General features: G+C 40.5%; 2 protein-coding genes across 4 annotated transcripts in view; one reads left to right on the top strand and one right to left on the bottom strand.

Moving 5' to 3' along the window:
• Positions 1-8,481, top strand: part of ERP44 (endoplasmic reticulum protein 44) — a 49,319-nt gene extending 40,838 nt beyond the window's left edge. The window contains exons 9-12 of the mRNA XM_042798121.1: positions 1,896-2,007; positions 2,455-2,596; positions 5,626-5,728; positions 7,882-8,481. Coding sequence (XP_042654055.1) covers positions 1,896-2,007; positions 2,455-2,596; positions 5,626-5,728; positions 7,882-7,983 — 459 coding nt within the window. The 3' untranslated portion in view covers positions 7,984-8,481. The remainder of the gene's footprint in view (positions 1-1,895; positions 2,008-2,454; positions 2,597-5,625; positions 5,729-7,881) is intronic.
• Positions 8,482-10,830: 2,349 nt separating this feature from the next.
• Positions 10,831-23,468, bottom strand: part of STX17 (syntaxin 17) — a 35,951-nt gene continuing 23,313 nt past the window's right edge. For all 3 annotated transcript variants that reach the window (XM_042797933.1, XM_042797934.1, XM_033004341.2), the window contains 5 exons: positions 22,041-22,260; positions 16,669-16,787; positions 16,534-16,584; positions 14,377-14,463; positions 10,831-13,650 (listed from right to left, as the gene is read on the bottom strand). In XM_042797933.1, coding sequence (XP_042653867.1) covers positions 13,411-13,650; positions 14,377-14,463; positions 16,534-16,584; positions 16,669-16,787; positions 22,041-22,260 — 717 coding nt within the window. In that variant the 3' untranslated portion in view covers positions 10,831-13,410. The remainder of the gene's footprint in view (positions 13,651-14,376; positions 14,464-16,533; positions 16,585-16,668; positions 16,788-22,040; positions 22,261-23,468) is intronic.

The raw sequence follows: 23,468 nt of genomic DNA, 5'->3' as shown, positions 1-23,468 counted from the left end.
ATCAGTAATATTCAGAAGAAATCACTGTTTAGCCCGTCAGCAGTCTGTTTGGTTCTATGTTATACAAATACAATGAACCATCTAGTCTAACAATGGTGCTGAACTGTAAGTTTTTGAAAGAGTAAAAAGTTTCTCAAAGGCATACTGAAGTAATGTGGGAAGCTCAGATCTATTGAAAAATCTTTTGATACTCTCAGTGCCAAATGAGAAGCTTTTGAGGGAGCAGTCCATAGCAAATGAAATAGCTACTCCACTTGCTGCAACTTGATCAGTAAGATATGCTATGAAAGCTGGAATAGAAAAGCAAAGAAAGAAAAGTACTTCATAGAAACCAGTTAGGGCCAAAATTAGTAAAGCTTTCAAGCCAACTGTCCTAACAGCCTGTATGGAGATGAATTGATCTTGTGAATATACTCTGAGGTTGTCCTTTTAGCTTCTTGCAAGCAAGAGGGGAGCTTAGACCTGAAATACCAAGCTCTGTTTGGGAGTTCTGCCTCTGGAAATGTACCTGCAGAAACAAGTGAGGAAACAGAGCCATAACTGTAGTGATACGCAACAGAATTTTTTCCAACAGACTTTTTCCCGTCCTCTAATAGGAGACGAGGCTGAGACCCGGCTGAATTCATGTGTGTAAAAATGAGAACAAGCAAATACAAGTATTAGTTGGTTTAGGGATGGATGGGGAAGCTGGGATTTTGTCAAGAGCACTGAAGTTAGGAGGATCTTTGCAATCTGCTGTTAAAAGACCAAGCTTCAACTTAACTGGCAGACTTGGTTGAAGGGAGAATGACAGCCATTTCATGTACACTATTTAACTGGCTGCCTACTGATACGGAAAGCATTTCTTCCAGCTTACTGCCAATTAACAATAACTGAAGAAACTCTTCAATTTGGTGGCAGAACAAACGAGTGCTATCTTTCTCGAAAAGCATAGGTTTTTTTCTGATACGGGCTAGAATCAAAGAAATAGCAGCACTTGCTTGTACATCAGTTGTACAAGTGAAAGATAGGCAAGACTGTGGGCAGTTGTTAGATGATAAATTATTGTTTCTTCAATCGGGCTTTACCAAGTTGAGCTGAAGTTCAAAGGTGCCCCAAAATCACTTTTGAAGCAAGCAAATGCATGTTGTTTGTGTTTAGTTTGGGTTTTGAGTACAAGAAAAATCCTGAATAAATTATTCAAGGAGTTCCTACATTTATCTGAGATCTACAGAGATCTTTAAAAGACATTTGGGCTGTAGGAACGTATTTCTATAAGGAACTAAATCTTGCCTGTCCAACAAAGGTTTTTATTTCTTTATAACACCATTATTAAATTCACAGGCTGGAGTATTACTAAAATTGATACAGTTGACCAGTCAGGAGACACTTACTGGCAAAAGAGCAGTACTTGATAGTAACTGATATGGCTATGTCATTAGCTTCTGCTTTTTCCTTTTTAATATTTTTCTTTTTGGGGGGATGGAGTTATTTAAAGATACTAATTGATTGTATTATGCTAAGAAAACACCAAGTTAATACATGAACCAAGATAGGACTGGATTGAGAATACACCCTCAGCTTTTCATAGCATTTAATACCATGCTGTTCAGGCCTTATTGCTGTTTTTATGAAGATGTTGTGTTTTCTCAGAATTGGACTATTATTTTTGAGCAAGTATTTCCATGCAAGTCCCCCTGAAATACTGATAATGGAATACCTTCATCCTTTATCTGCTGTATATGATAGAGGAAGGAAACATAGTTAACTGTATCTTAGATGAAGGGTCAGCAGTTATCCTCTTTAGTCCTGTTTCTTCAGCTGTTTTTGAAGTAGAGATCTCACTGAATTTGCAAATTGCTGGGATCATTTAAGTGCCTTTAAGAAATTAGATTTGCCATTTGTTTTCTGTGCAGGAACTGACAGAAGAAGGCCTTCCTTTTCTCATACTTTTCCACATGAAAGATGACTTGGAGAGTTTAGAGAAATTCCAACAGGAGGTTGCACGACAGCTAATAAGTGAAAAAGGTTTGTATTAATTCCTACTATTCCTTGGTTTTACTGGTATAATTTTTTTCAGGCAAACTCAGTAGAGTTGGAAGCAAAGGCCAAACAGAATCCTAGCTTTAGAGCTCTTGAGACGGAAGGGCTTTATGTACCTTTGACAGTGAGGACCAACTTCTCTGGAAATTATTAAAATAGATACACAATTTATTAGTAACGATTTCAGAAATCTTTCTTGTCTAAATGACTTTATACCGTTTCAGAGGGCATTAAACAAAACTTCAGTTTGTATTATTAAAAACACTTTAAGAAAATTTGTTATTTTATTTGCGTTAGTTATTTAAATCTATTGTCAAGTTTTGCATGTTTTATCTAATATCTCCACCTTTGTAATAGTTATGAAAGTGGTTAGGGTTTCAGGATGCTAATGAAAAAATCTTAAATGGATTCTTGTCTACTCACAATTTTAAGGTACAATAAACTTCCTCCATGCTGACTGTGATAAATTCAGGCACCCACTGCTCCACATTCAGAAGACTCCAGCAGACTGCCCTGTTATTGCTATTGATAGCTTTAGGCACATGTATGTCTTTCCAGACTTCAGTGACTTGTCGTAAGTATTTTTCGTTGTGCATTTTAATTTGAGAAGAACAAAGGAAAAGACATGTGCTCATATTTCAATCAGTACTGTGTTAGGAAGATAAATTTATCTGGGCTAGTAAGGCTGCCTATGTGCTATTCAGTGTCAGAGCCTTAAAGTGATATGAATTGGTGTGAAGTCATTGTTTCAGTGGAGTTGCATTGCTCCATGCAGAAGAAAATCTCACATGAAGTTTTTAGATGCTGCTCTTTTTTTCAAAGTTTTGCTATTTTTCCCAGTAATTAGACATTTGGAGCCTGGCATGGTATTTTTAGTGGTGATCTAGACGTATCAATTAACTTCAAAAGGTTTTAAAAACTACATGGAATGTTTATGTGCTGTTATGCAATAATTACTCTAAAATTCACCATGTAAGAATTCCCAGCCTGCTGGTTTGGTTTTTCCTGCTGCGCAGTTCCTGCCTTCCTGCCTTAGTCTAAACCTGGAAAACTGGCAGAGAAGTCCTTGTTGCTTTGGTTTCTGAAATTTTCCATGTGCAGCTTGGAAAATGGCTGATTATTGGCATGCTAGCTGGATAAAATATGTGAGAGAAATGTCAGGGTGCTGAGGTGAAATACCCCTGTGATAATTCTCTTTACATCAGCCTGTCTCTTTATGCTGTACTGCCTTGGAATCAGATGTTGTGTCTCCTGTGGCTCAGCTGAAGAGAGAAGTGTGTAAATGTTATCTTCAGGGGCTTTCAGAATGAGACGAGCGCTCTGTCTTTGTCTTCAGATTGTGTGTTAAACTCCAGTTTCTGTTTCAAAGGAGGTACCTGCGTATGCACTGCTTGTTAAGTCCTGGTTAGACACCTAGGCTTTGAGACTTGAATTTTTGCCCATTCATACTTCTAAAAATTCGGGGTATTTTGTTTTTGTCAAAGCCAGGGATTCAAAGCTCAGATTTAGCGTGCAATGTGAACATAGCTCCATGTCTAATTCTGCCTCTGCAGGAGGCATTTTTCTACCTGAAATGTTGACATTTGGAAGGCGGGTTCAAACCTAACTTCTCCCCATAATTCTCCACAGGCATATTCTTAAAATGTGCTCTCTGTTTGATGTTTCTCAAATAGTGCTTTTCAAATATCTAAACTGATATATGTTGAAACTCTGATAGTGACTGTTTTTCTCCCTGTGTTCTGATTTCTTTGAAAGATCATGGTCACTGCACATGCCAGCGTTTTAAAAAAAGCTAGTGGGATATTTGCATTTTTAAAGCACTCTTTTCATTGTTACTTTTGAAACAGCCCTAAAATAAATTAACATCTCTTATATGGGTAATAGAGATGTTTAGTTTAGACTTTCTTGTTATGTTTCTTACACATTCTGTTTCTGTGAAATGCTATCAGAATAATAATAGTTACTGGCTTGTTTGTATACCAATTGTTACGTACAAATGAAGATGAGAGATGTCAGGATTGTAGATGGTTGCTTAATGGTAAATAATTATTCAACCTTACTCTAGGAGATTGAGCTGATACTTAGAAATACCTAACAAACAGTTTGGAAACAAGGAGGGCTTGGAGCTCCTGGGGTGATAATCTTGTGTGTGTGTTTTGGAGTTTTGGTTTTGGTTTGTTTAGGTTTTGTGGCTTTGTTTTGTTTTTTTTTTTTCTTTTAATAATAGGTAAAATCTTAATTCCGAGACTTTCATCTATCTGCAAGGATTTCTGCTACTTTAGTACATTTTTGGATTCTTTTACAAAGTGACCCCAGACTGTCTCTTGTAATCTCAGTGTTGTCCCCAAACAATAGGGTTTGAAGATTTCCTCTCTCTTTAGGGAGCCATCTTTTTGGAGAATAGCCACTTCATAGGCAAATGAGACCACCACCCAATATTTTATCCTCATATTTTGGCCACCTGGCCCTATTCATCCTGCTGTTCCAGGTCAGAAATGATAGCAAGGAGCGTTCAACAGATCAGCTGTAGCTTCTCAGCAAGAACTGGCTGAGCTATAAGAGGCTGTAGGCACCAAATGCCCTTGCTGCATTAGGAGAGGAGAAGAGGTTGAAGGGGAATGTCTCCTGCAGTGTGCCTGACCTAGAACAGGGCTGGGGCCCAGGGTAAAGCAAGGAGCAGTGATTCTGCCGTCCCTACAACTGGGCTGGAATGAACCCCCTTCTCTCCATCAGTCCTAATTCCTGGCCTTATCTGGGAAGTGAGGAGACCCCCTCAAATTACCACTGTAATACTGATTAGTTGCAGACATTGCTGTAGTGATAACCTGTGACTCTACATTATACTACATTTTATGCATAGAGTTTTCTAATGGTCTGAAATACTGCTGATAGCATGTTTGACCACACTTTGTCCCTCTTCCCTAAATGTAATAATTGGTCTGATGAAAGACTCCCTACAAAACCTATCTCCACTCATACATTACCTTTTGATTGCATGCACAGTGCTCACATTATAGTTTTTTATCTCATCTTTAATACTTATTAGATCAAGTCTTCATTTTAAACTTTTTAGTCTATTTGACATTTCACAAATAAAAATGGATGCTGTAGTTTAGCACGTTTGCTGTGGGTGACAGTAGACGATCTCAGATTAGATTTACATTGATATCCTCTTAGTGCTTATCTCTAGTGAATATGCAGTTGGTCAGGCACTAGAGAGCCTTTCAAAGATGTTTTGTCGATACTGCTACCCAACTGTCATTTGTATCTGTAAACTGTGCATTTGGAACCTGCTGTTCCCTCTTACATTATGGTTAGTGGGGAGCTGAAGTGAGTATACAATGAAGTTATTGGCTAGTACAACTCTGTGGGAGTTATTGAAAAGATGAAATACTTGCTGTGTTCTCAAGAGACAGTGGAAAGAAAAAGAAGCTGGTAGGATACCTTAAACCATTTGGCTTCCTGTCCTCTATTAATCACCTAAAAGTGGACATAGTGTGCTAGATAAACAGAAGTTGGTTACTAAACAGTGCACTTCAAATCTTCTGTGTTTGGACTTAACTTGTAATAAACACGTGGGTGTTTCTGTTGGATTTGTTCCAGAGTTCCAGGTAAACTGAAGCAATTTGTACTAGACTTGCATTCTGGAAAATTGCATAGGGAGTTTCATCACGGTCCTGATCCAACTGATGTAGCACCTGGTCAGGTAAGGTTACAACACATACATTTACTTTGGCCATTTAATAAAGACCTTTTTTTACCCCTTGTCAGAGCTGTACTTCCTGATGTGTGTGCACTTTTAACTTCAGTCTCCTGAAGGAGAAATCTGTTTATAGAAGCATAACATCGCCACTTCTGCTTTGGCTCTTCCTTTAACTTCCTTTGGGTAAAGGCAGGGAGAGAATTAGGGGGAAGTAAGGTACCTGTTTGCCTTGAATAAGGGATGAGTATAAGAATATATATTGTCTCCACTGAAATAGAAGATCTTGGGCTAGGTGACTTTTCTGAGCTCAGAGAGCTGCTCTTACGGTCTCATGTGATTTCAGTGGAAAAACTGATGATATGTCACAGATGCATTATCTCCCACATGTCACACTATGAGAGGGTGCTTCTAAGGGGAAACCCCAATTGGTTGGATGTTTTATATGTTCACTCAGTCACCAATCCAAGCAGGTATCAGATTATGAGAGCATCACCAAAAGACTGATAATAGGGCCTATTAGTTTTATCAATGCAGTTAACAAGGGGCATTAATAGTGGTCACAGGCTACATTTATCAGTTTGGATTCCTCACTGTTCTGCTCAGAGGTTGTCATGATGTATGATTACATGCCTGGAAGTCGTTCCCGGGATCTCTCCAGGAACGTAACTACTAGATCCTTCTCCAGACAAAAGTTAGGAGCACCTCAGTGTTCAGTTTAATCTAAAAGGCAGAAAAAGAGAGACATTACCAGCCCCAATTCGCTCTGCTCAGCCCAGTCTTCTGACTGTATCTTGATCAGTCTTGTATCTTCTTAATACACCACTGGGATCGTATGCTTTGGTGGTGTGCTGAGAAGTGCAAATGTAACAGCCTGTCAGGCGACTTTGTCATTACCTCAGGCACTCTCTAAAGAAATAACTTCTTTAACACTACTTTTGAGTTATATGTTGTATCATCTGGGGCTCAAAGAGCCACGCTGGTCCCAGAAGAGACCTGGTGCCCTTGTGCTGGGGTGCCTTGGGCCATCCCAGAACCCATGGATGAGGGACAGAAGCGATTTATGGCTACAGGCTCATTTTTGTGGTCATCTGTGGGATGTGGTAAGGGTGGCACTGCACTAAGCTGTGTGAGTGCAGCCTCCTGTTGCCCTCCTCAAAGTTAAAAGATTTAAAAGCATGAAAGCCCTGGAAGGCTTGCCTTGGGTCTGTAGAATGACTGCTTTTTAATATTGTCATGACCGTCTGTGAAAACATGTGGGCTGAATTGTCTCGGCAGTTATTCATTTAGCTGGCAACTCCCTGTGTTTCTCAGGAATTCATTGAGCAACCAGAATTCAGGTCAACAGGAGGGGAGGTGCAGAAAACAGGGCTGGAGACTGAGGCGTAGGCCAGGCAGGCAGTCGGCTCAGAGCAAGACGGGCACGCGTGAGGAAGAGACGCTGAGGCAATTGCAATGTGGAGGAGGCCTGGCCGGGGAGGGAGGAAGCCTGCTGAGTCCCTGGGTGCTGCTGCCTATCTGGGCATAGACTCGTTGCCCAGAGCTGCGGGCTTGCTCTTGTCTCCATTCTGCCGTGAAAAATGCACACCAGGCCCGGGATGTTTACTTGCTCATCTCCGTATGGCATCCTGCCATCTTGTGGAAGACCTGTATGCCTGTGGGATGGGAATTGGCCTTAACTAAACAGGGGGCTGCTGGCTTAGGTCATGGATGTCCCTTGAATTGCAGGTTTGGTGGTTTTGTGGTGGTGTTTTTTTTTTTTTTTTTTAAGTTTCCACAGAAAACGAATTCTAAAATATTTTGGCAGTGATGTTACTCTTGTCCTGGTGTATCTCAAACGCACAAAGTAGAATACCTTCAAAGCAGGTGGTAGATAGACTCAAACGGATATACAGTGGAGTGTGTTTGAAATACTTTTAAATCACTTGTACAGAAACTTGTGTGGTGGCCGTTACCAACAAACGGAATATCCTTAACTGGTGGTGCTTCATTCTCCCTGCTTGGGACTTACAATGTGCCTTTCAAAAAAACCCAAACCTCAGTTTGTGAGAATGCTGGACGTTCATGCACTCCCATAATTAATGTGAGAAGTACATTTAATGGAGATAACTGTTAAAATGATTCTAATGAGCAATTTTACTGTTTGTTCTGTTTTTCAGCCAATTCAGGATTTAGCAAGCAGCCCACCAGAGAGCTCATTCCAGAAACTGGCACCCAGTGAACATAGGTACACCTTATTGAGGGAAAAAGATGAACTTTAAAAACTTGAAATAATCTTGCAAGCCTTTCAGACAGCAGCATTGACTTCTGTGTGGTGGAAATAGTAAACCTATATTTTCATAATTCTATGTGTATTTTTATTTTGAATAAACTGAAAAATAATTTTTTTTCTCCCCCAGGCTTGTAAATACATCTGTTTGGTGGGTCATTCTGTACAGCATCTTTCAAACAGTACGTTCCTAATACTATAGTAAAATACCAGAGACCCATCCAGACTCTTGATCTAACTCTGTTCTGTAAAACTTTTATAATCCAAATGAAGGTATCCTTGCCAGAGACATGCTGTTAACTTGCACTATCCCATTAAATAGGACTTTTGGGTTGTTTTCTGTGTAACCTTGGTAGTATGTGCTTTTTCTTCTTCTTCTTCATGTGAACAGCTATCCTGGTAATCTATTCCTTTGTCACATTTTTCTTCAACTTAAGACGGTCTTCTATTCTGGATACGTGGGAGGGGAATAAATTAAAGTTTTACAGAATCTCGTGTGGTGCTTTACTGGGTGTAAATGTCTAAGTGATTAAACAATTCTGACTATTAAAAGACCGAGGGAGGAAAGGAAATGTTTTAATGATAATGGCTATACTATGAAGGAAAGGGCTGTATTGACCTGCTCTGATTTCCTGGAATTATTGTTATATTATCCACACAGTTGTATTAAAAGGGCATTAATGTTGGAAACCCTTCAAAGTAGGAGAGGACTAGGGGTGGACTGCCATCCTAGTTCTGTCAGTCTTAAATTAATCACTGGGTGTAGATGTCATGATTTGTCCTTTTTTTTTCTTTTTTACTTTGGGTCCTTGCCTTCCTGGCAGACATTTACTTCTGAATAGCCACTGCACATTTTCTGTTATTCTTTTTGTTTGGCTTGTGCCTTATTTATTGCATGTTCTTTGAATTCTGCTCTGAAGAAGGAATGACTGCTTTCCTTGTGGGCTTTTCTGTCGTGCATAGTACCAGAATGTGGGCTTTTCTCAATGAACCTTCAGGCTGCTTGGTGCGATGAACACATAGAAACTGTAAGGTGGAAAAATATCTGTTAGTTTGGGGTGTATTGCTGGAGATGAGTTAGTATTGTATTTGTACAGTACACTTACTACAAAGAATCGAGGTCCATGAGTTGGGGCGCCCAAAGTTTAGTGACCTTGGAACCAAGTTTGTGCTTTGGATCGGTGGACTGCTGAGTTCTTATTTACTTCGGTGAGTGCCTCAACTGCTGCAGCTCAAAGCTCAGGATCCCTTTGGCCTCGGCTGGATGCCACCTGCTCGGTTCTTGACAGAAGGCTGACGCTGTCTTGTGCAGCTGTGGTGACAGTTGATCCCAAGAGAGCCTGCTCAATCAAGCCCCTGCAGCAACAGGCACATGAGCCTTCTCAGGGCGATTCTGAGGAGGCAGGTGCTAGTACCAACCACCACTCAGCTACAGCCAACTGAGCAGATGCAGAATTGCTAGCTAAAAGAGTATTGCAAGGGTTTGTTTACAGGCATGCTTTTTTTTTTTTGTCAGTTTTCTGAATCTGTGTTTTGGAGTGCACATTAAGTGCTTGAAAGCCAGGTCTTCTCCTGTCCCATTCTCCATCTCATGCCAAATAAAGCATTTTTGGCAGTTGAGTCCTTCCAGCTGGAATCTAAAGATGTGAGCAGGGTCTGGGTTTTAAGGCTGCCGCTCGTTAGCTGCAGGTGGTGCTACAGAACTTCTGGAGTTGTTCAGGCACCTGGAATTTTAGTCAATTCCTGCATGCTGCCTACAAGTACTCATCTTACTCCTCTGAAGTTCCTATCTTTCCTTGCACTTATTTGTAAATGCTGTTTGGTAGATGGCTGAACTCCTCTTTCCGGAGAGAGACACTACCTCATCATACACTCACCAGGCCAGGGGCTGGTTGTGGTGGGTTGACCTTGGCTGGACACCAGGTGCCCACCAAACTGCTCTATTGCTCCTCAGCAGGACAAGAAGGGAGAAAAAAAAAACTCGTGGGTCAAGATAAAGGCAGTTTAATAAAGCAAAGGAAAACACAAGATGATTCTGTCCTTCACAGGAAGGAAGACTGCAGTAGGGACAGCATTTAACCCCTTTTCCATACTTTATTCTACGTTTACTTTTCTGAGTAAGGACTCGTTCCCAGAGCTTTGGCATCCCAGCACTAGGTGGACAATTAGATGTAACAGTTTTATGACCGTTACACACTCAAGTGATTTCATTCTGTATTCAGTGGAGTTGGACCCGAGTCCCCTGGGTTCTTGATGAGCAGTGACCTGGCTCATCAAGTGATTTTTCTATTTGCAAGTGGAAGGTTGAACAGCTGCAGTTGAGGTATGCTTGCTTAACGTGATGCCGAGTATTGCTTGAGCTTTTAGGTATCCGATGATACAGAGAATTTGCCTAGAGAGCAAGTGCTGGACAAAATGTGCTTCAAACTGAGCTCTTCACCTCGGATCATTTCCATCAGTGGTTTTAACCAGTTGGTGCTCGGCTGACTGATCCCTTCAACACTTGGCAGGGCCTTCACGGGAAGTTGTCAAACAGTATTCGTGTTATCCCCGGATGGAACAAAACCATTCCAACCTTTTAAACTGAATTTAAGGTGTCCATGTCTGAGCAGGCATGTGTGTCTGAGTTATCAGATGCACGTAGTGTTTTAGGAACTTGTGTTAATTCCAGTCAATGTAAGTATTTCAATAGCTGAAGCAGGTGTTTGGTAACTCAAGACAGGATTCTTAAATCTTGGAAACACAATTATTTTAATATTATACCATTTTTGAGGGATTCAACTTTTAGATGCTGAAAGGAAATAAACCCCAACATTCTCAATAAATACTACAACCAGTCTCATAGGCAAAAACTTTTATTTGGTCTGAAAGAATTATTTGTAGCTTACAGTTCTTCTAACACGCCTAGCAATTTAAATGCTAGTTTGGTTACTCAGATGCCCTTGTGTTTTCACATATGTAAATAACCCACCTATTTAAAAAAAAGTCGTAGTTTAAATAATAGTCTCCCAAGTCAAAGTACGTACACAATGTTTTGAAATTGCTTCCTTAAAGATGTGGGGTGGAAGAATAGTTTTTGTGCTAGACATTTTATAAAATGAGTGCTTACCAAGCGGAATTGGTATAAGCTGTGGCAGGAATTCAGTTTGCTGAATTTAGATTGTCCTGGCATTAGGTGGAGCCCACAATGTCTGTGATGTGGCTGCTGTCATTTAAATGCACAAGGTTTCAAAGCATACAGTAGGAAGGCAGACATAGCTTTTTAAAATTGTACAAAGAACCAACCACAGTTTCTGATTAAGAACACTTTTTTTTTTTTCTTAGTTTCTTCCTTTAAATGCAGAAATTACATTATCAAAGGAACAAACAGCCTTAGTATGAAGTTGTTACAAGCTCATTAAATGTGTTTACATCCAAAGTAGATGTATTTAAAGAAAAGCACTTTTTTTCCTGACAGGAGCAAATGAGCTGAATTACTTGGGTCATGTTTTCCACTCCAGCTGATTTTACAGATGTAGGCACTCTGGCTTTAACACATGCAGTTTTGACAATGTTCACGATTACCTGTGAAAACTATTCTCGTACACATTGCTTCCCTGAGCCTCAGACCTACTTAAAATAGACACAATGCTCTGACTAATAGCAATTTCAATCATATTTGAGAAGTAATAAGGAAGAGCTGCTCAGAAAAAGGTATTTGTGCTGTAACTAACAGTTGCTTAAAGTGCCTGTAGGCACAAAAACCTATCATCTGTCATGAGTAGACAGTCATTTCCAATGTCAGTATCGAAGTACTGGTTAGAATGGATCTCTTTCCAAAGTGTGCTTCCTTATCCAGTGCTCCCTGCTAAGGAGCCTTATCACTAAACACTGCCTTCAGCATTCACCTCATAAAACTGGACTGAAGCAGAGCTTAGCATGAACTCAACAATCTAAAAACTTTAAAAAGCAGCTTCCCAACCTCAATTTCTGTTCCCCCCGAACAGCAGCAGCAATAGCGTGGGAACTGTCCTGGCAGGACGGAGGTAGGACCATGTGCTGAACTGTAGGTTTTGTGATACTAGGACAATTATGTGACAATAAAAACACGTTACCGCGTCCGTATTTAACAACGGAAGTTTCAGAAGCAAAAGGCTTCTTGAGCAGCAAAACAAGGATGGTAAGAATATAAAAAAGCTATAAAAAGCTAGCAAAAGCATGAACAGCATCTCGCCCCAACCAGGCTCCACAGCGCGTCCCAACATCTTGCAAAGGCTGAGGAGCTGCTCTGCAGCGCGGGTGGGAGCAGACCTGGAACCGAACAGCGGGCGGGCGGCGCGCAGCCGGCCCGGCCGAGCGTGGTTTCCCCACTGTTAACAGCGTGGGGCTGACGCGTCCAAAGCAGTCCCCTCGCCGGGCGGTGTCCTCCGTGGGCACCGTTGAAAGGGCCTCGCTGCTTCACCATCCCCTGACCTGGCGCCTGAGGCCACCCCTGAGGGACAGTAAAGGCCTAGCGAGGGAGCGGGCCTGGCTGCGGGCCTGGCTGCGGGCCTGCGGCGCCGCTTAGCTCTCCCACCCGAGCGCTGGCGGTGACAGGAGGAGCAAGGGCAACGTCTAGCAGTAAGTGCTGCTTAAGGTGAGGCTTCAAGCTCAAAATGCCAGAGCCTGGCACTTCATCATGTACAGTGTTCTCAGGACAAGCCACGGAGATGAACAGCCATGGAAAATTATTATTCTCCAGTAGTGGTTCTGCAGGGTTGCTGCCCAGACTGTTTCATTCTTAACTACACTTTGAATCAGATGAAGAGTTTACAAATTAAAAAAAGTACCCAAAAAGGGAAAAGCTGCTCATTATGCTGATCTGAGATATACAGAAAGGGGTTTTTTCCACATTGCTCACCCAACGTTTTCACCTTTTCTTATGGCAGCTAACACCTCCCTGCGTGTTAGTGGCCAGGCACAGTCAGTCGTGTCCCGGGGCCATGCACAGGGGGAGTTTGGGAATCCAGATAAATTAAAGTACTATGGTCACAACAGAAAGATGGAGCTTATTGCCTTTTCTTTGGAGCACTGTAATGAAAGCTCCAGCTTCCGGGTGGCATTCATGGGTAAGCACTAGGGTTTTCCAAATATCTGTCTTTGTATTGTCTGCGAGACGCTTTGTGCAAATTTGGCATGAAGCACCTGTCACTCACCGTTACAGCTGTGCGTACAGCTCACCTAAGAATTTTATAATTAAAAGTTATCCATATAATTTTGAAAGGACTGACGTCACCACATCTTGAAAGAGAAATTCTGACATTATTGTTTCACCCCTCCCAAGTAACAGTACCGTTGTCAAAATTCACACAACTCAGCCTTGTATTTAAAGCATAAGGCTGCAAGTCTGTCATTAGCATGGCTACTATGGTTTTGTTCCTGGCCATAATGAATCTGTACTTCAGCTGGATTTTTTGGCACTTTGGCGAGAAAGCTCTGGACAGCTGGAAGAGACCTGCTCAATCATTTTTTGTTTTCTTCTCTGTATCAATTTTCCACCTGTGAAACCCAAAATCCCACCACCAAGTGCAGCTGCAATTCCTGCCACTTTGAAGCCTGCAAGGAGACCAATAGGACCCCCCACTACTCCACCAATGACTGCACCTGCCACAGGCAGAGCTGCCAGCTTGTATTTTGCAGCCTGTAAAGGGGAAAAAAAAAAAAAAAATAGAGTTAGAATGCTTGCCTGGGGTGATGTGCATTTTCCCCTCGTTGCTCTTGGCAATGACTTGAATGCTCAGTGATAAATAAACTTTACAAATTTGTATTTAAAAAAAGACGATCTACTAGCCCACATATATGACAGAACTTACTAAAAACAATTCAAAATTGCGCTGTATCTCATGTACACAGTTGTGAACCAGGTCCTTTCACATGGTTCTGGCTGATCAGGTACACTATTCATTACCCGGTCTCCACCATTAAATCAAGTGAGGAACTGAAAAAATGCTCAGACTTGTCAGTAACGTGCCTCAATCCAGGTTTCTAGCTTATTAGCAACTATCACTGACATCTACATAGAACGGGATTGAAATTGCATGTTATCATCAGCCTGTTTAACACTTATTTGATTCTTGTGAGCCAATCACTGAATGCTCGTCTTTGCAGGTAAACCAAAGTAGCATCAGAATAGCATAAAAAAAAAAAAAAAAACCCAAAAAACCTGTATTTCCTAGTAGCCTGGATGTGATAGAAAATTACAAGAGAGATTGATTATTTTTTTTCCCTGCTACCTGTGGGTCGTTTCTTCCTTATTTCCTTAATTGCTGGCTCCCTCAGCATTAAAGACGGCAGATCAATTGGGTTAATACCGAGGATTGCTGGGAGGCAGAGTACCATTGATTCACCAGCAGGAGCAGATCCCTACCTTCCCCAAGTTTTTGGTTCCCTCTTCAACATTCACAGCAGCACTGTTGACATGGTCTTCAATCCTGTCAATCTTCTCCTGCTGAGACTAGATGCAAAGGAATTATGAGTGAGGTAGCCTGCTGTGAAGCAGCAGTGAGCCAATACACACCATTTTAATGCCTGTAATCAGGACTCCACAGCCGCTTTCATCTGCTGTACACTGCAGCCGTGCAGCCTTAATGGTGGTTCATTAATAGCAGCTGATAAACTGTGCTGAAATGACAAACTTACTTTAAAAAAATCTTAGCTGTTAAGTAATACTGTGGTGTGGGTATTATACAAGGTGTTGCTGCAGTTAGAGAAAACAACCCAAAACATATGATTTCTAAATCTGTTCTGTGAATAGATGAACTCACATTCCAAAGGGAAAAATAATCCAAACTAGCCCTTTTGTTTCCTGCAGAGTTTCACATTCAAAAAAAACTCTATAAAGAGCATTTATAAAATCAGTACCAACTCCAACAGAAAGCTACACCAAGAAATCTAAATAAAAGTGTTTAATTATGACATTAGAAAGCACTGACTTAACTTTACGAGTAGTGACAGTACTGAAAATGTAGCTGATGTTGGTCTGTATTTTCCTGTTTGATTTCACAAAAATGTTCCATCCTTTCTCCAAATGCAGTCACATTCCCCTGCGGTCTCTCTCAGAGAACACTCGAGCAGCAGATAAAGGGGTTTGCGGGTTTGTTTGTTCTTATTTTAATCTCAGCAGTACCCAGGCTGTTTTATGTCACAAAATAATGAGATAGCTGATGTTCAGTTTAAAATAAAAGGCATTCTGAACTTTTTTCCTCTTTCTAATTCAGAAACTGCTGAATTTACCATCTCTGGTATCTTCATCTACTATCCAATCCACACACTTTAGATGCTTGCTATTATATCTCATGATGGTTAATGTGTAAAATCCAGAAAGTCCTGGGAACAGGAACTCCTCCTTTTTAGCTAAAGCTGACAACATTCAGGCTACTGAATAAAAATTTTTGCAGTCCGTCTCCAGCCTAATGAATCTTAGTCTTTTCTTTGTGTATGTGAAGCAGCACATATTCAGCAGAAAGGATAAAAGCTAGGTTATCTATCCCAACTAACCCAACAGCAAGGAGATTAAAGAACTCTCCCAGGAGATGAGAACTGTGGATTTCAACTCCCTGTGGCACACTACACATTGAGAACTGAGTGTGCATGATGAAGACCTTTTGGCAGCTTTGTGAGAGCAGAGAAAGGGCACAATAAAGGCAAAGGCAACTTCGGATTTTTCTAGTGCTCATGATTAAGTGAGAAAAAATACCCAAGAAACACCCACCCTGTGCAGTGAAGGCTACCATCACCATTACGATCAGAAATTGTAAAAATGAATGGGACCTGGGTAGACGTCTGCGGTCAACATTGCAGAGCTTCTACTAAGGTTCAGCTTGTGGCCAAGGGCACTGGCTAGAACATCAGTAGTTGCTCTGGTGACAAGAACTCAGGAGCAATTATCAGCACTAGCGCTGAAAAGAGATGACTGTTGCCTCCTCAAAAGATTATCTTGACAGAGCCTGAATCAACGGGAGCCACAAAGACACCTGTAGCAATGAGTCACTGATGGAGGGAAGGAAGAGCTGTTAGTTTTCTAACCAGATGGGGCATCTGAGTAGTTAAGCTAAGGCTTCTGAACATTCCTCTTCTGTTGGCACTTGAAAAATCAAAAGAAAGCCTTTCACCTTACTGCTAGACAATCTGATGTAAACATTATATGCATCACCTGTGACTCTGGGAAGTAGCTAACGTACCAGCTTTGAAACTACAGGTGTATTTACCACAGGTCCCAAGTAGCAAAGACAGCACCTTTGTGTAGGCATCTCAGCTCACTGTGGGGAAACTGCTCTGCCTCTACTGGCATTTTCCTGAAGTTCCTATTAGTGACCAGGATTTTGTAGTCTTGAATACCGGACTGAATAAATGCAGTTAATGTTACTGTGCTGCTCTATTGCTTTGATCAAGTGATACTAGCTCAGTCTGAGTTCACTAAGGGCAGATCTGTTGCTCATCTTTTTTTCCTCCACCTAGGAGTTACTCATTTGCCCTCCTTTTGTACAAGATTCCATCTAGGATAGAATGCAGAATTAATACTTACATTGACTAAGAGAGAAAAATCAGTCACCAACTGGCTAAGCTGAATCAAGTCCTACAAATAAAAAACAAATGTTATTTTATAATAGTTGCTAAAAAACAAGAGCACCAACATGGCAGTGAGGGAGTTCCAACATACCTCTTCTAAAGTTTCCCAGGACTCGGCTGCATTTTCTTCCTGAGGTATTTTAGGAAGGCGGGAGTAGATCTGGATTAAACTTTGCGAGCCATCCTTCACCTCCATGTTATATAAAGTTTCTGAATGAGAAACATGATGTTTATAAATAAACGCACTGAATCAGAAGGCAGGTGATGTGTAAAGTTTCTGACTCTTAACGTTTCTCAAGGATAAATTGATATTTAACCCAATTCAAGCTGAGCAACAGCCCTGAAAATGATCATATAGGGAAAAGTCTTACTCACAGAACTAGACAGTTTCTCAAAAGGAAGTTATTGCCACAGAAATGGATTAATTTCTATCAGCACACTCTCACAACCAGTTCTGAGAACGATATTAAATTATACTCCTGAATTCAAGGGCAGGTAATTAATTTTATATCAACCAAGCTAAGAAAACTGAGCTTGGGACAAAATCTTTACATATGACACATAAAAACACCGCGCTTCCAAAACTGAACGGACAGTTATTCATTTTATGCTTGATTATTATGCTACTGGTTTGATTTTCAGCCAGTTGAGACCAAAAGAAGCTGGAGGAAAAAGCCTTCAAAGTAAAATCAGTGAGAACCAAGTAACATGCTGCCCGCCATTCAGTGCGGGATCCAGCTGGGTAACGGTCCTGTGAGGATGACAAACATTTGCAGCTCAGTGGTGTAAAGGAGATATTCTCAAGTATCTTCCTTTCTACATCACCTGAACTGAACACAGAAGACATTAGGAGAAAGTACGGTGGAAAAAATGGGGAATGAGAGACAGCCAGGTGGCCCAGGGGAGAGCAGATACAATGAACAGCCACCCCCCACACACACACCTCCTCCTGTCAGAGAGTCCAGTCTTGAGCCACTACGGATGCAATGGACATGTGCATCATTATGGACAAGTAATTAAGTGGTCACAAAGAATAATCCCAGGCAAGTTTGGCTTGTCATAGCAAGGATTACGGAATAGCCTGAGCGTATGAAAGGCAGACGGGAGAACGTATGTGTGGAAACACAGGGCAAAGATCATGATGAGTTAAGACGACAACAATTTCTGAAGGAAGACATCTACTTCAGTAGGACACTGATGTTTCCTTCCTTGTGAGGGTAGTATGAAGAGAAAGCTTAATATGGGAAAGACTGGTTAGAGCTGTCTAACAATACTGAAGTGTGAATGTTGCGTTAAAATCTTTAGAAACAAAGAATGTGCCAAGGTACTGTAATAATATGTAACTGTCATTACAACAGATATGAACAATGGAAAACAAATAAAAATAATCGTATTCATTAAAAAGAAATCAGTAATAGTGCATACTTATTCATGGAACTAATTTAAGATAAAATAAAAATCACACATTTTTGTAACATTTGTCCATTTCTCAACATTTTTATCCCAGTATCTCAAAATACATTAAGAACCTAATCTTCCTACTCTCAGATCAATAGAAGTTTAACATCATGGAAGCTGATATTCAGCCATAATTAAAAGCAAGTAGAGGAGCAGAGTGACAACGATGGAGGAAGTGATTTTAGGGTTTATTTTGGGCTTGTTTTTCTTTCTAATTATTTCTACTCCCTTTCCTTTAAAAATCTAGACATGGAAGGCACTTCACCTTCTACAATCATCACCTGTTCTTCCAGAACATATTTTTGTTTTATAACATCAATTAATTTTATATACTCACTTCTAAAATACTGCTTTTCCCTTTTCAACATAATTAATCATATATCCAAATGTGTGCATTTTTTTGAGAAACCAATTCTGCTACGTATTATGACATTTAACATTGGGTTTGAGTATTTTATTCCGTTTCCATCCTTCACAATCCTATTTCAAAATCAAGTTTCTTCCACCAAGAAAAGCTTACTCTTCCCTAATCAGCCACATGCATGCTAAATTGGTTGAAATTAAAATATTCATAATTCAAAAGCAAAAAAAAAAAAAGCAGCTCACTAAGCAAAATTGCCTGCTTCACAGATTATGTTCCCTACTCTGGTCTGTCCTTAATCTCTGCTGACCTATTGTGAAAAGTACATCCTTCAAAGTACATAAATGACACTGAAGTTTTGCATGACGCCCATTCAAAAGAACTTAAAATTGTAACCAGGTTTACACTGTTAAAATTTTCTAATAACTAAAAATTAGTGGGAAAAAATTGCTCAGGAAAATTCTTTACTCACTTCAAAAAAACTACGGTAAAGAACAAGAAGGGTAAGAGAAGGTGAAGTCACATTTGGACTGAAAGTATGAGTAAGAAATTTATATTCACTAGTTCATGTCTTATCAAGTCTAACCAATTTTAATAGAACTGAGAATGGAAGTGACTCCACCAGTTCACTTACAGCATCTCCACAGAAATGCAATAATACAAAACACCTCTGCAGATTTCATAGAGCAGCTTCACACCTCATTACACTCAAGATAAAAATCTAATGCTCTGGAAGGTTCAATATGCTGCTTAAAAGATTTCAGTAATTTTAAGAGTGGAGTCTTACCTTTTGTTAATATTTGTTTAAAATGCAATTAAATTCCATTTCTATTGGACCTCAGCTGAGGATGGTGAGGGGGGGAAGGGACTACATCATATTACTGACATGCCTTCTAAATGGGCGATTTGAATTTGTAAACTTCCTCCTTCTCTACCAGATGGGAAGCAACATGCCACGAAGAATGGGCATACTGAAGCTCCTTTGATTAAGATCAGCAGCCAAGATTTGCTTTCAGGACTGCAGCCTCTAAGCACAAAAGAATAGGCAATATATTGCATCTGTGTTAACAATTCAACAGAGCTGCTTCCACAGGCAGGCAGGCAAACTTGAAAAAAAATATCTGTTTAATTGTATATTTCACTTTAAATGGGGTGCATTATTTCCATATTCTTGAGCGGACTTGCAGGAGCATGTCATTCCAGTAATATTTTTCTGTTTTTCTCATCCCAATCTTTCTGATCAATTTCTTGTCTTTCTGAAGAGCTGTTATGCTCAATGTCCTCCATACTTCAAAGGTATTTCAGATTTAAAAAGCAGTTCTGTTCTTTGAAATTAAATTCTAGTTCCCATTTACCGTCTATGTAACTGTTAGAAAAGCAATAAGCCAGGACAAGGCCTTTCCACTGAAATATCGGAATATATTGAGGACAACTGCACAAAGTTACGAAGAGGTATTTCAAATTTAGTTCTGATCATAACAGAGAAGAGCTCACAAAGAGCCTGAAAGTAATAGCTAATATGGATGAAGAGGATCACTGAATACCAGAGTTCACTATTGTAAAACTCAGAGTAAAAGACTGAAGACAATGAGCTCCCCTCAAAAAAGAGATCAACAAATTCAGCAAACTGATTAATAGAAACTATGGGGAAGAAGTTCCTAAAGGATAAAGGACTCCAAAAGAGCTGACAGAGACTAATAAAACAGGCTATTTGGAAGATGACAGCAAATTGTCTTGATGAAGAGGAAAATGTTTCTGGCTTCAGCAAGAGCTCTTCAATGACCTGGATATCAAGAAGTTGATACATAATTAAGATGAGTACAGGGTATAATGTAAGCATGTTAGTATCAGAAAAACTAATATACAAATAAATTGCAACTGCCAGGGGGCATAAAAGGTAGCAAGAAAGTTTCTATGAATGCTTTTGAAGTTAGAGGAAGACAAAGGAAGTGTAAGTGCATTGCCAGGTAAAGAAAGAAAATGACAGATGACCCACAGAAAGATTAAGTCAGTCTTTTTACAAATAGGTAGCTGTAATCAGGTATTTGATGCAATTAATTTGAACAAGAAAAAAAAAAGGGACCCCTGAGTCCTGACAGTTTGATGAAATTCACTCTACAGCATTTAAGAAACAGCCTCTGAAAGTTCAAGCATGTTTCTGAGAACCTGAAGAAGGGGGTCCTAGAGGACAGCAAGAGAACAGATTCAGTTATTATATTCCTTTTTTGGAGGGGAAGGAGAATGCAGCAAATAAAGAGCCAAACTTTGAAACCCACAAAGGTATTCGGACAAACTACTGAGCAATCAACTACAAGATGGTGAAAATGTTGAAAAACTCGAGATTCACATGCAAAGGCCAATTTGGTCTTTTTTATTTGCCTCGTAAGAAGACAGAAACCTTTTATGATGAGGGTGGTGAGGCCCTGGCCCAGGGTGCCCAGAGCAGCTGTGGCTGCCCCCTCCCTGGAAGGGTTCAAGGCCAAGTTGGACGGGGCTGGGAGCACCCTGGGCTGGGGGAAGGGGGCCCTGCCCGGGGCAGGGGGGGTGGAACCAGGTGATCTTTGAAGGTCCCTTCCAACCCAAACCATTCTGTGGCTCTGTATTTGATATGTTCTGATGTTCCTAAGAATTTTTGATACTACGGCACATGACATTCTCCAAAACAAGCCCAGTCTTCACATCTACTTTTCTCCCTCTTCAACCACTGGATTCACTAGCATGTTAATCACACTTGAAGGAGTTCTTGTAGTTCTCTATGTAGCAACAAGAGGGGTCATGAAATCAAATCTGATGGCAGGTTCTTCTACAATGCCACTGAATGTGAATACTCTCTCAATTTTAAGACATGTTAAATTTTCAAACAATTTTAAAGCATACTGTTACTGCAGCAATCAAACTATTTACTGTTATGTGGAAGGATCTAATCCTGATGTAACCAATGTTCTCACAGATCATCATCAGAGAACACTAACTGGTACCAGAGCCTACGGGCTTCCTCTGAAGACAGAATGGTAAAACAATGGACAGTATTTTGTACAGTAAGGAGGGAAAACCAGCAAACATGTCTGAACCATACCATGCTATAGTGTGTTTTCAAAATCTTTTCTTTAAATGCATTTATACCACTTTCTGCTTTCTTGACAGTTCCCAAGTTAAAATGCTACAGGGAGATGTTCTCATTTATACAGAGACGCTCCTCTTTTCCACATATTTCATCAGTGGCATATTATACTGTCTGTCATATAAAAACTGTTTTCTTGATGTTGCAAGCACTAATTCGATGAAAATGTCCTAAATGATTACTTGCACATGATCAAGTGATTTGCAGAAGGAAAAAAAAAGAAGTCAAGATACCATGAAACATGAATGTAAGTATTCTGCTTCCTACGAACAGACCGTTATTTCAATATCCAAGGCCACAGAATCTTTCTCATGGAAAGCTACAGCTATGGAGTTTCTGAAGATACTTAATTAGTGCAGTGTCCACTTATCAAAACTCAGTCACGGGTCATGAAAAAAGTGTTAATCATTTCTCGATTAACAGTTATTATTAAACTGAAATCTCATTTGTTTACTTCATTTATATCTCATCAGAGAAACTGCAGACTGGATACATAACAGGTACAGAAATTAAATTCTACTACCTCCTCCTACAGTTGCAGATCTGGTTAAAGAGGCATCCTCCTGTCCTTCGAGTTGCCTTTTAAGTTCTTCTGCAGATTCAGAATGGAGCTGCAGGAAGTCTTTGATGGCAAATGAAGCTTCCTCTTTAACAGGACTTATCATTCTCTGCAGAACCGGGATGTCTTCCTGTCGGACTTGCAGACAGAGTTTCTCCATCTCTCTCATATTGGCACGGAGTTGCTGGAACAGTTTTAAGAGTTATTTTGCAGCTTACTACATCAGAGCACCGCATACCTTCAGTGGTAGGGATGCAACTACCATCTTGATTATCTTTAAATAATCATTAAAAGTGCCATGTCTAAGTTTTAATAAATGAAGACTAAAAAAAACCCTCAAAAGTCCTAGGTTTCAAGCAATCCTCATGCTCCAGGTCACCTCTCCTCTACATCCATTTTATTTTCCAGCCTGCATTGCTTGACTGCAGCTGGTTCACCTGTCAGAGACACCCCCAAAGGCTGTAAAAGCCTGTGCCTCTGGTAACACACTGAATCCTCTCCTTGAACCTATCCTGGGTCTCCCAAACCCTGTTATTTTGTGGCCCAGTGCTATTCCCTGCTCTCTTTATAATGCTCTCGCTGAAGAGTCCCCCCCATAAAACACACAGCGCCCTGCAGAGAAGGGACTTCTCCACGCTGAAGCAGCTCAACCTAAAGATGATCCCTTCCGAGTAAATGACCCACCTCCTGCCCTTCCTGAGGCATCGGCAGTCCCGCAGCCGGCGGTGCCACGCGGCGAGACAGCAAATCTAGTCACCTCAACCAGAGCTCAACGCTGCCCAGAGGAGAAGGCACCTGTACTCCCAGGTGCTTCTTACTCGGAGGTACTAATACATCACAACCAGCTTGCTACACCTGTTGTATTTTTAATATTTGCTTGTGAGCTCACTCAGTTCCCTATCTATATAAAAAAAAAAAAAAAAAAAAAAAAAATGGGGTTGGCAGCTCCCAACAGAGCAGTCCCTAACAGTGCAGTGAGGCGTCACCAGGATATACTGCCAAGTCTTTTTGGACGTGGCCCACTTTCCGTGAGGGAAACTAAGCTATCTGCCCCAGGAGAATAAAAACCAATGACCAAGGAAGAGATGGGACCTATTCTCATCTCTGGAAAACTAATTTATCCATAGTATCAGCCAACCACAAAACAAGGGAGAAATATTTCTGAAGCCATCCCCATCAGTATTTTGGTTTTCTTGCTGTCAATTTTATACTTTATCCACTTCTCCAAGTAAAGAACTCAGTTTGTTTTATTTGGGGTTTCAATTAAAGTATTTAACTAATTAATTCACTATGTAATTACTGAAGTTATTTCAGTGTCTGTGATCAATTTAGGTCTTTGCCAAAATATTTACACAAGTTGCAACAAAAATAAAATCCAAATAAAGCAAGTGA

Source organism: Tyto alba, unplaced genomic scaffold (assembly GCF_018691265.1).
Source record: "Tyto alba isolate M040663 unplaced genomic scaffold, T.alba_DEE_v4.0 Super-Scaffold_27, whole genome shotgun sequence".
Classification (NCBI taxonomy): domain Eukaryota; kingdom Metazoa; phylum Chordata; class Aves; order Strigiformes; family Tytonidae; genus Tyto; species Tyto alba.
The sequence above is the reverse complement of the archived record's forward strand: the minus strand, read 5'-3'. Positions and strand labels throughout refer to the sequence as shown.